At 39.5% G+C, this 12,581-nt stretch overlaps 2 protein-coding genes across 2 annotated transcripts in view; one reads left to right on the forward strand and one right to left on the reverse strand.

Annotated features, from left to right (window-relative positions):
• Positions 1-672: 672 nt before the first annotated feature.
• On the reverse strand, positions 673-9,723 carry LOC139736534 (derlin-1-like). Its single transcript, XM_071647288.1, has 7 exons — positions 9,283-9,723; positions 8,111-8,222; positions 7,473-7,537; positions 5,542-5,568; positions 4,793-4,941; positions 3,775-3,885; positions 673-817 (listed from the first exon to the last, which is right to left on the reverse strand). Exons 1-7 carry the CDS (start codon positions 9,439-9,441, stop codon positions 673-675), a joined length of 768 nt encoding a protein of 255 aa, XP_071503389.1. The 5' UTR covers positions 9,442-9,723.
• A 737-nt stretch (positions 9,724-10,460) lies between these two features.
• The window catches only part of LOC139735596 (TBC1 domain family member 31-like), a 41,491-nt gene continuing 39,370 nt past the window's right edge, over positions 10,461-12,581 (forward strand). The window contains exon 1 of the mRNA XM_071646356.1: positions 10,461-10,592. Within this exon, the coding sequence (XP_071502457.1) occupies positions 10,516-10,592 (77 nt within the window). The 5' untranslated portion in view covers positions 10,461-10,515. The remainder of the gene's footprint in view (positions 10,593-12,581) is intronic.

Raw genomic sequence — 12,581 nt, forward strand, 5'->3', positions numbered from 1 at the left:
TACCCCTGCACTCATTAGAGCAACTTTCTCTTTGTGGGTAAAGTCGCCTTTGAGCTTGACTGAAACATAAAAGAATGATATTACCCCCGTGACTAAAGTAATCCTGGTAAGTGCCATCTCTAACTTGCTGGAATGATGCATCTGCGACGCAATTAACTACACCTGGCACAAGAAACAACCGGGAACCTATCCCACATAGCACAGATATCTTGATATCCTGCTTAATCATTGTAAGGCACAATATTGGAACTCTTTTGTGTGTATTCATTGCAAATCACCACATAATCAATGTGACAAATTTGACTTTAGCATTACAAGTAATTTCAAGGGTGAAGATTTACTCAGCATGTCAGAAAAGAATAAGAATGAGGAAAAACACACATCTGAAAATCAACGGAGAAGATTGAAGAGAAAGAAAATTAATGCTCATCAGTCACAGAACAAAATTTCAGGCAGAGTAAGAAAAAGGTTGCCAAACTGAGCGAGATTTTTCACTCAATAATGCCACAGGCAATACTAGGGGCTGAGGCATAAAAACGCCACATCATTTCAGGAATGACTGCTTTTGTAGGACTGCGTCAGAACTGCATGTGCACTGTTTCCATGCACGCTGGTGGTGTTCATCACTGATGAGCCATCCATGAAATGGTGAGGTACAAGTCCTCCGCTGCTTTAGTTTCCAGCCCCCAACACATTTCCTCTCCCCCAGTTGTGACGCCCCTGCCCCTGCCCTCTGTCATCGGGTCGTTCTCTCCTGCTAGATGGCGCCTCGCCAAAGCCGCTCACGCCACCTCTGCGATTCGGAAAGTACTTGTACCTGATTACGCACATGAAAAAAAAGAAGAAATTACTCTTATAAGTTGTATAAGTTGTGTTTGAAATAAGATACCCGGAAGGTGATGTAATACTGTATAGCACAATGAACAATAGCACTTGTACCTGATTATGCACATGAAAAAAAAAAAGAAAAGAAATTACTAGTACTAGTTGTATAAGTTGTATAAGTTGTATAAGTTTTGTTTGAAATAAGATACTACTGTACCCAGTAGGTGATGTACTATAGCACATTGACAACGTGGTGCTCATAGAAAAAAGGTGAAATATTCCGATCACTTATTTTGGTGAGTATATCTTCGAGTTCAAGAGTGCATTCAAAATATGAACAAAAAGAAAACTAGAAATGTCGCTATGGCGACTGATGCCTCCGCCATAATGCATGATTCTCCCAATAGGCGTACAGTACAATATCTTCACATGTGTGATCCATGACAGTTTCACATAACTGGCAAAATATTGATATGACAGGTTTGTCAGAAATGACTTGAATATTCACTTTCCTTGAACTGGGTTTGCTATAATTGTCGAAGAGTGCAGGTGCACATATTTGGGGAATTGAGAATTTTTACTTGAATTCTGACAGACCCTATAAGTTTATGCATTGAGTAATTTCCAAGGTATGAAGAAAGAGTTAATTACAGTACAAAATAGATTTTTTTTTTTTTTTTTTGGGGGGGGGGGATGCATGGAAACCTGGCCTTTGACCCTTAACCTCTGACCTTTGACATTCTGGCTGGAAATTTCCTGGAGAATCTCCATTAGGTAATGCATGTATATATTAAGTTTGAAAACTAATAATGCAAGCATTTCATATATTAGTGTATGAGGGAAACAGTAAAATATTGAGGAGTTGACCTTGACCTTTGACCCCATGACTATTGACCTACGACCCCTAAATTCCCTAGATAATCTCTGCCAAGCAGTACATGTGTATGTACCAAGTTCTATGAAGATACATTGAACCATTTGTGAGAAAAGTGATATTACAACATTTTCACCTAACCTTCGACCTTTTGACCTTTGACCTTATGACATGAAACTCTCTCTGGAGAATCTATATGCAGTAGTACATGTCTGCACCAAGTTTCAAGAAAATACCTTAGGGCATTGCATAGATATTGGGGAAATAGCAACATTTTTAGCATTTGACCTTGACCTTTTGACCTTTGACCTCTTGCCAATGTCACTAAAATCTACTCAACTAATTGTCCCATCATACATCATCCTTGGACCAAGTTTGGTGAAAGCTGCTTCATCCAGTTTTGAGTTATCACGTAAACAGATAAATTTCAGGATTTGACCTTGATCTTTGACCTTTGACCTCAGTCCGATTTCACTAAAAAACTAATCAAGTAATTGTCCCATCATACATCATCCTCCGACAAAGTTTGGTGAAATTTGCTCGATCCAGTCTTGAGTTATCGCGTAAACAGATACAATTTCATGATTTGACCTTGACCTTTGACCTTTGACCTTTGGCGGATTTCACCCAAAATCTAATCAACTAATTGCCCCATCATACTTTATACTTGGACCAAGTTTGGTAGAATTCAAGTCAATATTACTCAAGTTATCGCGTAAACGAAAGCGGACGGACGTACGGACGTACGGACGTACGGACGTACGGACGTACAGACGTACGGACGTACGGACGGACGGACAACCCGAAAACATAATGCCTCCGGCACCACTTCGTGGCGGAGGCATAAAAATTGCATGTACAGATACACACAAATCAAACTAGAAATCTTATTTAGATTGATTTCCTTTTCATGACTCAAATATGTGTATTTCATGTTGGAGACAAAAACAGGGATACTTAAGTGGCACACAGTATTCATTATATTGCTATTAAAGGAAATTTCAGTTGAAGAATCTTGTGCCCAACTTCAGTATTTAGCAGTACACTATATAAAACCGTAGAATTAAAATATTTTTGATCATATATATATATTTTTTTTTTTTCTTTCCAAATGTTGACTTTTGACTGATAATTGCTCAGATATGGAGTAACATAAAGATGTACAGAGTTTGCTGGTGATTCATGGTAGATGATTCAGGCAAACCTTGTTTTACAATGAGACAGTCAGAGAATTTTCTCATCAGAACAAATTTCTTTGAACCAGACAGAGTAAATAAGGAAAATATGACAGTTTGCCAGCAAAAAACCTCTTGTACTAATGAAATCTTGTTAAATATGTGTTAATTGTAACAGGGTTTCACTTTGCCTGTAATTCTATTTCATGAATGATTTTCATGACCTGCTATTAAATAACATGACATCAAACACCTCCCCTTTATAAAAACAAATGAAACATACCACAACATTCAACAGCAAAATTCATTCATCAAATGATTTCTGGACACAGGATAGAAGTGAGGAGGGGGAGGAGGAGGGAACACATAGAGAACAATTAGTACAAGGAGCAGCAGAATTCTTGTGAATTCTCTCATGTTTACGAAATAGACATCAATTTGACCTCATGGTAGTCCACAACTTGCAATGTTTGTATGATATATATATATAAAAAAATCTTGGTACTCAGCATGAACGTGTGTGTATGAAGTGCATATGAGTGTGAAGAGTCCTTAGTGACAGACGTCCAGGTCTTATAAGCTCTTGGGATCAATATCCTCTCTGGTGCTACTTTAGCCTCATGTCTGGGCAACTGACCATGGTAATTGAGCTATGATACAGGAACAATTTCTTGCTAGATTTTGAATAAGTCTGCAGATTTGTGTGACTTGTTTGCAAATTTTCTTGTGTCTTACATATAGTCAATCTTTTCCATGCTCCTTTAAATTTGGGGCAGCTTTTAGGATGCTATGCTAAAACTTAACCATGCCACTGCAACAAAAGCCCTCACTGACCACCATGATGGACTTTTGCAGCATTGACTTAGGCTGGAATTTATCTTAGGAGAAAGGCTGGCTTACAATATTTGTGGTGTCGAGAGGAAAGCGGTCCCGCCAAAGTCTTGAGGGTACTTGAACATCAGGAAGAAGTACAGATGACCGACAACGATCCCGATCAGTTCAGCAAGTCCACTAAAAATGACCAAACACAGCATATTCTTGAGATGAGGCTGAATCTGAGTATTTCTTAATGTCCCGACACTTTTATTTATTTATTATTATTATTTTTTTTTTTGGCTGAGCATTGCTGACTAATTATTCATCGAAAATATCATTTGAATAAACAGAAATGAAGCCCCTGTACCACTGAAAAGGAACACAGGCAACTAAATACAAGTTGCTAAAATTCACAACATATATTTTTCACTCACAGCAGTTGGATAAAGAGTATGGTCTGCCCAGATAACAATATTTAAGGAAAACTTGCAGTGTGAAAGATTTAAAGTATTTTCAATATCTACATCTAAGAGAGTGAGTGACCATGCAAAACATAATAAAACTAAATGAAAACTTGATACAGACCATATATATTTTTATGTGAATATTATGTGCTATCAAAGGAATTCAAAGCTCTTAAGTTTATCACTATCTTTTCTTTCTTTTTTTTTCAGTAATAATTTCAGTAGCCTAATGAGCAAAATATTGGTCTTAAGTGCAGCTTGTATCTACATCTAGACATTGTAAGCCTCAACCTGTACATCTTGGTTCCTACAACGGATTACTTGTTTGGTTGTTGTTGTGTTTTTTCTCTTGTGGCACAACTCAAATCTGTTTTGGCGCAAAATAGCTTGAAACTCACTGATAACCCTACATATAGCTTTAGAACATTTCCCACAGCATGGTCTATTTGCTTATTGACACAATGGAACATGCTCTTCAGTAAAAATGCATTGTATTCTAATCACTGTGGCACTGCAGGCTTTGTGGACAGTGTACACTCAAAGGATTAACTAATGATGAATACTGCCAGTAGCATGCTTGGTCTTGAGCACAAAAGGTGACCTTGGCCTCAGAGGATCTGTAAAGCTCGAGTTCTCACCCTCCACGGAGGATCCAGTTGAATGCCACCAGCACCCAGGGCAAGTACATGGCCTTGAATCGGGTGCCAAACCAGAAGGTCACGATGGTGTCCCGATTTAGCTGGCACCAGACATAGAGGGCGCTAAGTATCATTGGTTCCATCAGCATCTGAGACACAATAAATGGAAAAAAGAGACTTAACTGTCAATGAACAGATATGAGAGATAAGACATCAGTGCGTCAGGTGGACTTTCAAGGATGATACATGGACATGGTTAATATCAACCCTGTAACTACTGTCACACATGCCAGTATCAAACTTCTCAAAATATTAGCTAACATAGGGTATTACTGCAGTAATATAGATAAGTCAACTGTTCCGATACTGATGTCAAAAAATTGTGAGGAATTCATTGCTACCTTTGTTGCTACTAAAAAAATTAATACGCATGAGAGCAGAAATACAGGTTTTGGTCAGTTGTTTGTTATTCGACATATATGCACACATATCATGGTATACTCACATGTATTGATACCCTACACAATTTTCTGTATGTACCACTTCATACTGCAGAGGTTTGTTTACCCTGAATTTTTGTAGGTATATCATACCCTCTTTACGCCTGAACAAGGAAAACACTAACACTGTAATATCCCCTTATATCTTGTTTAATCTGTGACCAATTAAGTTCGTATGACAGTTTTCAACAGGTCATGTGATGACTTTATAGATGCTGTAACATGTGACACATAAATCATATGACTTACCATCAATGGAGCAATGAATCCAATAATCTATGAAGTCATTATTAAGGAATATAGAATAATGCACAGCTAAGAAGCAAATACATGTATTACTCATACTGGAATGTAAGAAAGCACTATAGACAGAAAGAAGGCAGAGAGGTGATATCATTAGCATAACATTAATCATAATGAAACTGTTCTGATTTTTAAACAAAACAAACCTTAGTTTGGAATTAAAAGAACATTTATGTACACACTGTATATGTGACCCGCTACAACAAAAGGATCCTAAAGTCGCTGATGGGTGAGCTGAGAAAATCGAGTTTGAAGTCAGATCATCAAAATCCGTCAAAACTTTCGGATTTCTGTTTTCGACACAATTTTGTAGTCTAATGTTTCTTCTATCATCCGCAGAAATTTTGAAGCTAAATGATCAAAGGAAAGGCAAGAAAATAAAATTTTTCTGGGCCATGATTTTCCGACTTTCAACGGAACAGAAACGTGCCCAAAGATTTGGATTTAGCGCCGCAGCTAGACTCCGCCCCGTAGCAACGAGGGAGTTATCTCATTGGGCATAGCGTGGCATCCTGGTTACTGATTGGTCGTGTGTAGACCGCTGGCGCTAAGCTTGAATGAACATTGCAGGGGTTGCTAGGAGCGTACCTTCTATTGTCAGATAGTGAAAACTCTTGCTTCCCCTTGATCATGATAGCGTCGGAAGGGAAACTTTGAAGGCAGTTTTCTCGAAACGCTGATTTCTTAAACCACTCGACATGCGCTAACAAAATCATTGATATCTCCGCAACCGAGTACTAATATGATTCATGTTATATATGACATTAAAGTGGAAGAGTAAGGGAATAATGTCATGTCATTTTCAGAAAATTGTCCTCCCCCGACTTTCGGATCCTTTTGTTGCAGCGGGTCACATATATTCCCTTTCTTTACTCCTTCTTAGCAATAAGTTTTGGTGTTATTGTTTGCATGTCATCACATCAAATCTACTTCTCTTGTTTTGTTGGTGCAATATGCAAATTCTTATGAGTGTTGTGAGCTTATTTATGAGATATGAATATTGCATTAAAAACATGTATTGTTGTCCGCTCAATTTTTACCATTAAGTATCAGAGCATATTGAACGAAATGCATAGGCCAATGTATTAATTCCCCATAAGCTACCGTTGTTACTGGCCATTCAAGATCACACCGTATTCTGTGTCATCTGTTGCCCGAGCGCTTGCTGAGTGCGCAAACGCTTGCTACTAGTGCGCGTCATTTTGTTACAATTCACAAGCACGCAAACATCTTGCTAGTTGCTTTAATTGCTTCATACGCAGCTTTAGCGGCTTCCCCTTTTCAGCGCTGGGATGTGACTGCCGAGTTAACTTCAAAGACGAGTAGAAGCCTGGTATTTTTGTGCAGTTTATGCTTGCTCTACTTGATAGTAGATGAAAAGATCATATTGGATGGCATTAATTCATGGAATACCAGGGAATATTACACTCGTTAGGGCCAATATTGCACTAATCTTCGATTCGTGCAATATTGGCCCTAACTTGTGCAATATTCCCTGATATCCCATTCATAGCCATGCAATATAATATTACTACACCATGTTCTGCATATCTATAATGACTGCACTTTCTATCTTAAAGGATAAACAAAAAAGTACCTGTACTCTTTCCCGGTTTATATACATTTGTAATATGGCTCTACTTCATGGGTAGCTTTGTCATGAAATATAATGTAGAATTTAACTGAAATCCTTGCCATTTTGAAATGTGGCAAAATCTTTGCAGACATCTATTTAATTGACAATCCATGATTTTTTATATTTTTTTTAGTACCTTGCATATCGTGAAGGGGAGCGAGTTGTTCATTTAGAATAACATGAAATGCAACAGAAATTTCACTGATCAGTTGAATTATTACAGCATGCAGGAAAAGGATACCACAAGACAAATCCAGTTGAAGACAAGCATGAAAATGTAGTCAGCTGGCCTGCCATCAAAGATACCTGTAGTTCAAAGTCACATGAAGAGAAAATCAGTTGAACCATTATATTCAAACTTTGTCTTCAGCATCATCTGTGTGATGACTTTCTAGAATGTAGAGCAATGCTGTACTTTACAGTTTCTGCCAACAATTCTGACTTGAACACAGTTGGTTTGTTGGTTTTAACCAATGATGTAAATTATCAAATGCAAATTACTAACTTCCACTCCTGAATAAGTCGTGTGTTTTGTATCAGTATAAAAAAAAAAATGTGACTAAGAACTCATAGATAAAGAACTACAAGCTAGAAAACAAAGTTTTCTCTACAGAGAGAGTATGTTACAATGTGGGTGAAATAATACAGGTGTTTTGTATGTGGCCAAAATATAAACTGGTAAATATCAAGTGTGATTAAACAAATGTGTCAGCATTATTCTACTTTGTTTTGCCAGCAGTACATATAAGTTAAGACGGATGCATCACTGAAAAAAAAAAACAGTCTTGGAAAGGTCCCATTTACATAGAAAATCATTGTTTATGTGCAAATGCCTGCAAATTAACAGAACACAACATGATAAGTAACTGCATTCATTACCAGTTTCTAATCTCGTTGAGTAGCTGTACAGGAAGTAAAGTTGGATCAAGTAGTGAAAGCCGGTCATCGGAGATATTGGGAAGAAGAAGAGTGCTGTGACAGGTCTCCATATCTGGGAAATATCAAGGGAAAAAAAGACTGGTACCATATCATCCAAATAAGGAAACAAAATTGTTCTGCTTTATCTGCCGAGTACACATATGAACTCATAAGAATAGATGATGTGCACAACATTTACAAATCATGGCATTGACAATCAATTAAGTAGTCATAGGAAAAAGAGAAATATCAGAAATATGACCTATAATATACAATTTGTATGTATGCTATTTTCTAAAAACTCAAGTCAACAGTAGATTATGGAAACTTCACTGAAAATATAGGGAGTCGGGATTGCATCCCAATTTCAATGCTTCTTGCAATACATTGTGTGCTACAAAATACAAATGTACACAAGGTCCTATCTATTTAAAATGACTTCATTGAATCAAAGGATGTTCCACCTTGGGTATATCGACATAGATGGTGCCTCACTCAAGGCATCATGCATGTTGTTTAAAATACACATGTACAATCTGTGCAATGCACATACCAAATGGGTTTGCTGGTGCACATTACAGCACAAGACATTCAGGAGAGTTTTGGGCATCATTGTGGTGGGATGTTCTATGAAACGTGGGGGTAATGATATATGAATACAAATTTCACTCTGACCTACAGCCATTGTTTCCTAACTTTAAATGAAAAAAGGTCTGCATGACAATGTTTGGGGATTGGCAATAGGTGTTTAGAAAGAAATGACTGATTGCTATGCTCCCCTATATATGTGAAAATTGAGTGTTATGCATACAATTGAATTTACAAAGATAGTGTTGTTACGGAAAGAGTTCCTTATGTCCCCCCACTAATTTGCACAAAATAAATAAATCACTATTTTTTTAAAACTAATAATAAACTAAATAAAGGTTATGCTAGGGTTATGTCTCAAAAGGAAGTCTTCCCATAAATGGCATAACCTTTATTTAGTTTATTATTAGTATTAAAAAAAAGAAGCAATTTATTTATTTTGTGCAAATTGGGGGGGGGGGGGGGAGGGGACATAAGGAACTCTTTCCGTTGTTACTACAGTAAGGCAGTTTATTTCATTTTAGTCATTGTTGGTCATTTCTCACCTGAAATCTGTAGAAAACCAGTTCAAAGCTGAGGATCAGTGTCCTCATACTGACCAGTCCAAATCTTGCGACGAGTGGAACCACAATCGACCCAGTAAACCAAAATCGAGTCACTGGTGGTATCCCCCGATACCAGTCACCGATATCACTCTGAGACATTTTGCTACGTTGGCTTGTTTTTAGGAGATTCCAACAAAATAAACGTAAACAGACACAGACTACCTGTGAGTGTGATGATGTAGGGGCAACGGGGCTACACCTGCCCTGCCTCTGTGGACAAGGTGAAAAAAAAAAGAGTCCGAGTTTAGCTTTAGGAATGGGATTAATTATAACATGTAACAGATCGTGGAGTATCGGAATGTGAATCAGTGTGACAATTGGTAGCCAAAACAGCGGAGTGCACCTTCTGCTTTCCTAGAAGACAATGCTCCCCACACTTGAATATAGATTTATCATCTAGTCTTCAAGTAATGAATTGGTTGAATATAGAATTAGTTATCGATCTAGAATCTATAACAATTTTAGACACCACTAGCTAGACTATCACGACTAAAATAAAAATACAACCCAACTCAGAACTTGCCCTAACGAGCTAATGCAACCGCACCCAACGTGCAACGACCGTCCGACACTCCGAGCAAGTTCGCAAAGAAGACGTTCCTTGGATCAAAAGTCGCGTGAATCGTGGCAGATTTCGCTGCAACTTTCTCTAGTTAAAAGTGAAATAAACGACGGTGTTCGAAGGCTGTCCACTTCTCTCACTCTATCTTCCGTGAATCACCGGCAGGAAGAGCAGCCAAGAGTTTACACACGCTAACCAGAGAGCTAGCTCGAGCTCCCACACGAGTAAGAACGTTACCGAGCGAGATTGGAGCTACAAACTAAGCCAGCAGCCTCGGGGGGAACAACCACGATCGACGACAACTCAACTCCGCTGCTTCTAACTGCTTCTAACACGTACGTGTATCTTCTCGATTTGCTGAGCCTCTCTTGAAATACCTCGCCTAGCGCGCTATATTGACAATCCCTTGAAACGAATGAATGGACATCAGCGAACAGATCTGCAGCAGCAGCAGCCATCGATGATCTGTGTATGTGAAATGCGGCAACTTTGAACCAAAGGTGTCAACAGAACCACAACACGTCGTCAGCAGCTCGGATTTTGCACAGAAAACTGGCATTGCATTTTGAAAAGATTTGCCATGACTTGACAACAAAACTGTGCCGTTGACCATGCAATATTTAGAGCTCGATAAGAAGGAATCGGGCAAAATATGGCACCGAAAGCCCAGTCCGTCGAGCGATAATGGGTAAATATATCCTATTTTTCATTCCTGCGGGCTGTGTGCAGTGAGTGTGTGACCAGTGCAGTGCAATGAAAAACGTGGGATTATGCTCGAGGAAGCTGAAGCGCTGTGTGTGGTGTAGACTGTACCTGTATAGCCCCGGAGACCGCGCCGCCAGGCGCGGTCCTGGCGGCTTCCCCGCAGTTTCGCTTATGTGAGAATAACGAATAGCTCCCCTATTCCAGTTCGGGAAACCCACTCACAAGGGGGGTCCCTCCTTATAAGTAACCCGTCCCCCTTATAAGTAACCCCGTCCCCCTTATAAGTAACCCCCGGGGCACCCCTTATAAAGGGCCGTTCACATTGGAGCGGTTTTGCGGCAGCGGCAGCGGCGGCGGCGTGCCGCAAAAATCCCTCGCGTGTTGTTCATGTACAACCGTCCACACTGGAGCGGTAGCGGTGACTTTTCAGAGCGGCAACCGCAAGCGGTTTTCTCGAATCGCTCCGCAGAGCGATTTTTCTAGTCTGCCGCTGCGGCGAGGTTGCTATTGACCAATCATAATAGAGTACAGTTCGTGACGTTATTATGTGGGTGGGGTCATAAACTTTAGCTTGAAAAAGAGTCTCGCGAAGGTGCAACACGTCGGTCGAAGAGCTGAACGAAGACGTCCAGAAAAGACAACTTTTGTACAATAAACTCAATTATGTTCACAAAAACACTCCTAAGGAAAATATCGAATTGGAGACCATTGGTGATGAAATCGGGCTAAATGGTAAGTTGCTCATTTGGTTTTCTCAAGGTTTTGCCATTTGTTTCGACCCTTGACAGCGGTCACTCTCTTGCAGAGGCTACATTGCAGATTGTAACTTTCCACGTATTTTGCCATAGACGCAGACTCGCCAGCGAAAGAAAGCAGTCTATCAATATCACAGTCCCATATACGCGTATCTATGTCTAGAGTATTCTGCCAACGTGGTACTGAAGCCTTGAAGTCTAGAGTAGATCTAGAACTACTAGGTCCAGTAGGAGCACTCCTACTATCCGACTAGTCCCACACCTACTAATGACCAGTAATGTATGGGTCCATAGATGGGAAGGGCTTCTCATATGATAAATGGACCACAATATGGTCGATTGTATACCGGTAGGCAGGCGGTAGGGCCTGGCCCTATTTAACATCCTCATTAAAAAAAAAAGTTACGTAGGCAGGTGTAATATATTCAGCGTCACAATGCTTCTTATTACGCTAGTAGACTAGACACTCTACGTGAGATATATTTCATATCATAGAGTATTTTTGAATTATTTCTAACAACGGTTGACAGAATTAGAATAATGTAGGCCCTGCCTAGAGGGAAATTTTTTTTTGAATTAGAAGGTAATTCATAAGTAAAAATTTGGCGTTAATTAGAGCTAATACGGGGAAAAAATGGTCAATAAACGGCAAATAAATTCAAATAAAAACAACAACAGAAACACCTAGCCTCTAGGCCTGATACTGTTATTGTTAACGTTAGACACAGTTCTAGACTCTAGTCTAAAGTTTCTAGACCTACTGTGCATTAGGCCCTTTAGGTATGTTCTGGGCATTGACTCTGCCTCTATACAGGCCTAGATCTAGGTCATGTACCATGTAGGTGTTTTTGTGCTGCCATACTGCAACCGCACTGGTATAATGCACTTGTCAATGTAATGACGCACCCCACTACCCCCGGACATGGGTGCGTCATGGTCATTTTTTGACTGACCACACGGGGTTTTTGACGCACCCCCACAGTCACTTTTTGACGGACCACACGGGGTTTTTGACGAACACCACAGTCACTTTTTTGACGGACAACACGGGGTTTTTGACGAACACCTAGGTCACTTTCTTGACGAACATCCTCGGTACATTTGACGCACCCCGTAAATACTGAAAGGATTTTTGCATACGCTTTATTCACGCAATTTCATTTTCTTTCGGTTCGTAAACACAATTTGTCAAAGTTTCGGCAAGTTTCCCTTACCCT

Source organism: Diadema antillarum, unplaced genomic scaffold, assembly GCF_040938485.1.
Source record: "Diadema antillarum isolate AM-2024a unplaced genomic scaffold, OU_Dant_1.0 scf00000028, whole genome shotgun sequence".
Classification (NCBI taxonomy): domain Eukaryota; kingdom Metazoa; phylum Echinodermata; class Echinoidea; order Diadematoida; family Diadematidae; genus Diadema; species Diadema antillarum.

What these genes read in the sequence shown, in the direction of transcription:
- LOC139736534 (XM_071647288.1), bottom strand. Translation starts at nt 9,441, where the DNA reads ATGTCTCAGAGTGATATCGGTGACTGGTATCGGGGGATACCACCAGTG. An exon ending in TGGTTTTCTACAGATTTCAG is followed by an intron (nt 8,223 to 9,282) that starts GTGAGAAATGAC and finishes GATATTTCCCAG; the next exon opens with ATATGGAGACCTGTCACAGC. An exon ending in GATTCATTGCTCCATTGATG is followed by an intron (nt 4,942 to 5,541) that starts GTAAGTCATATG and finishes ATTGTGTCTCAG; the next exon opens with ATGCTGATGGAACCAATGAT.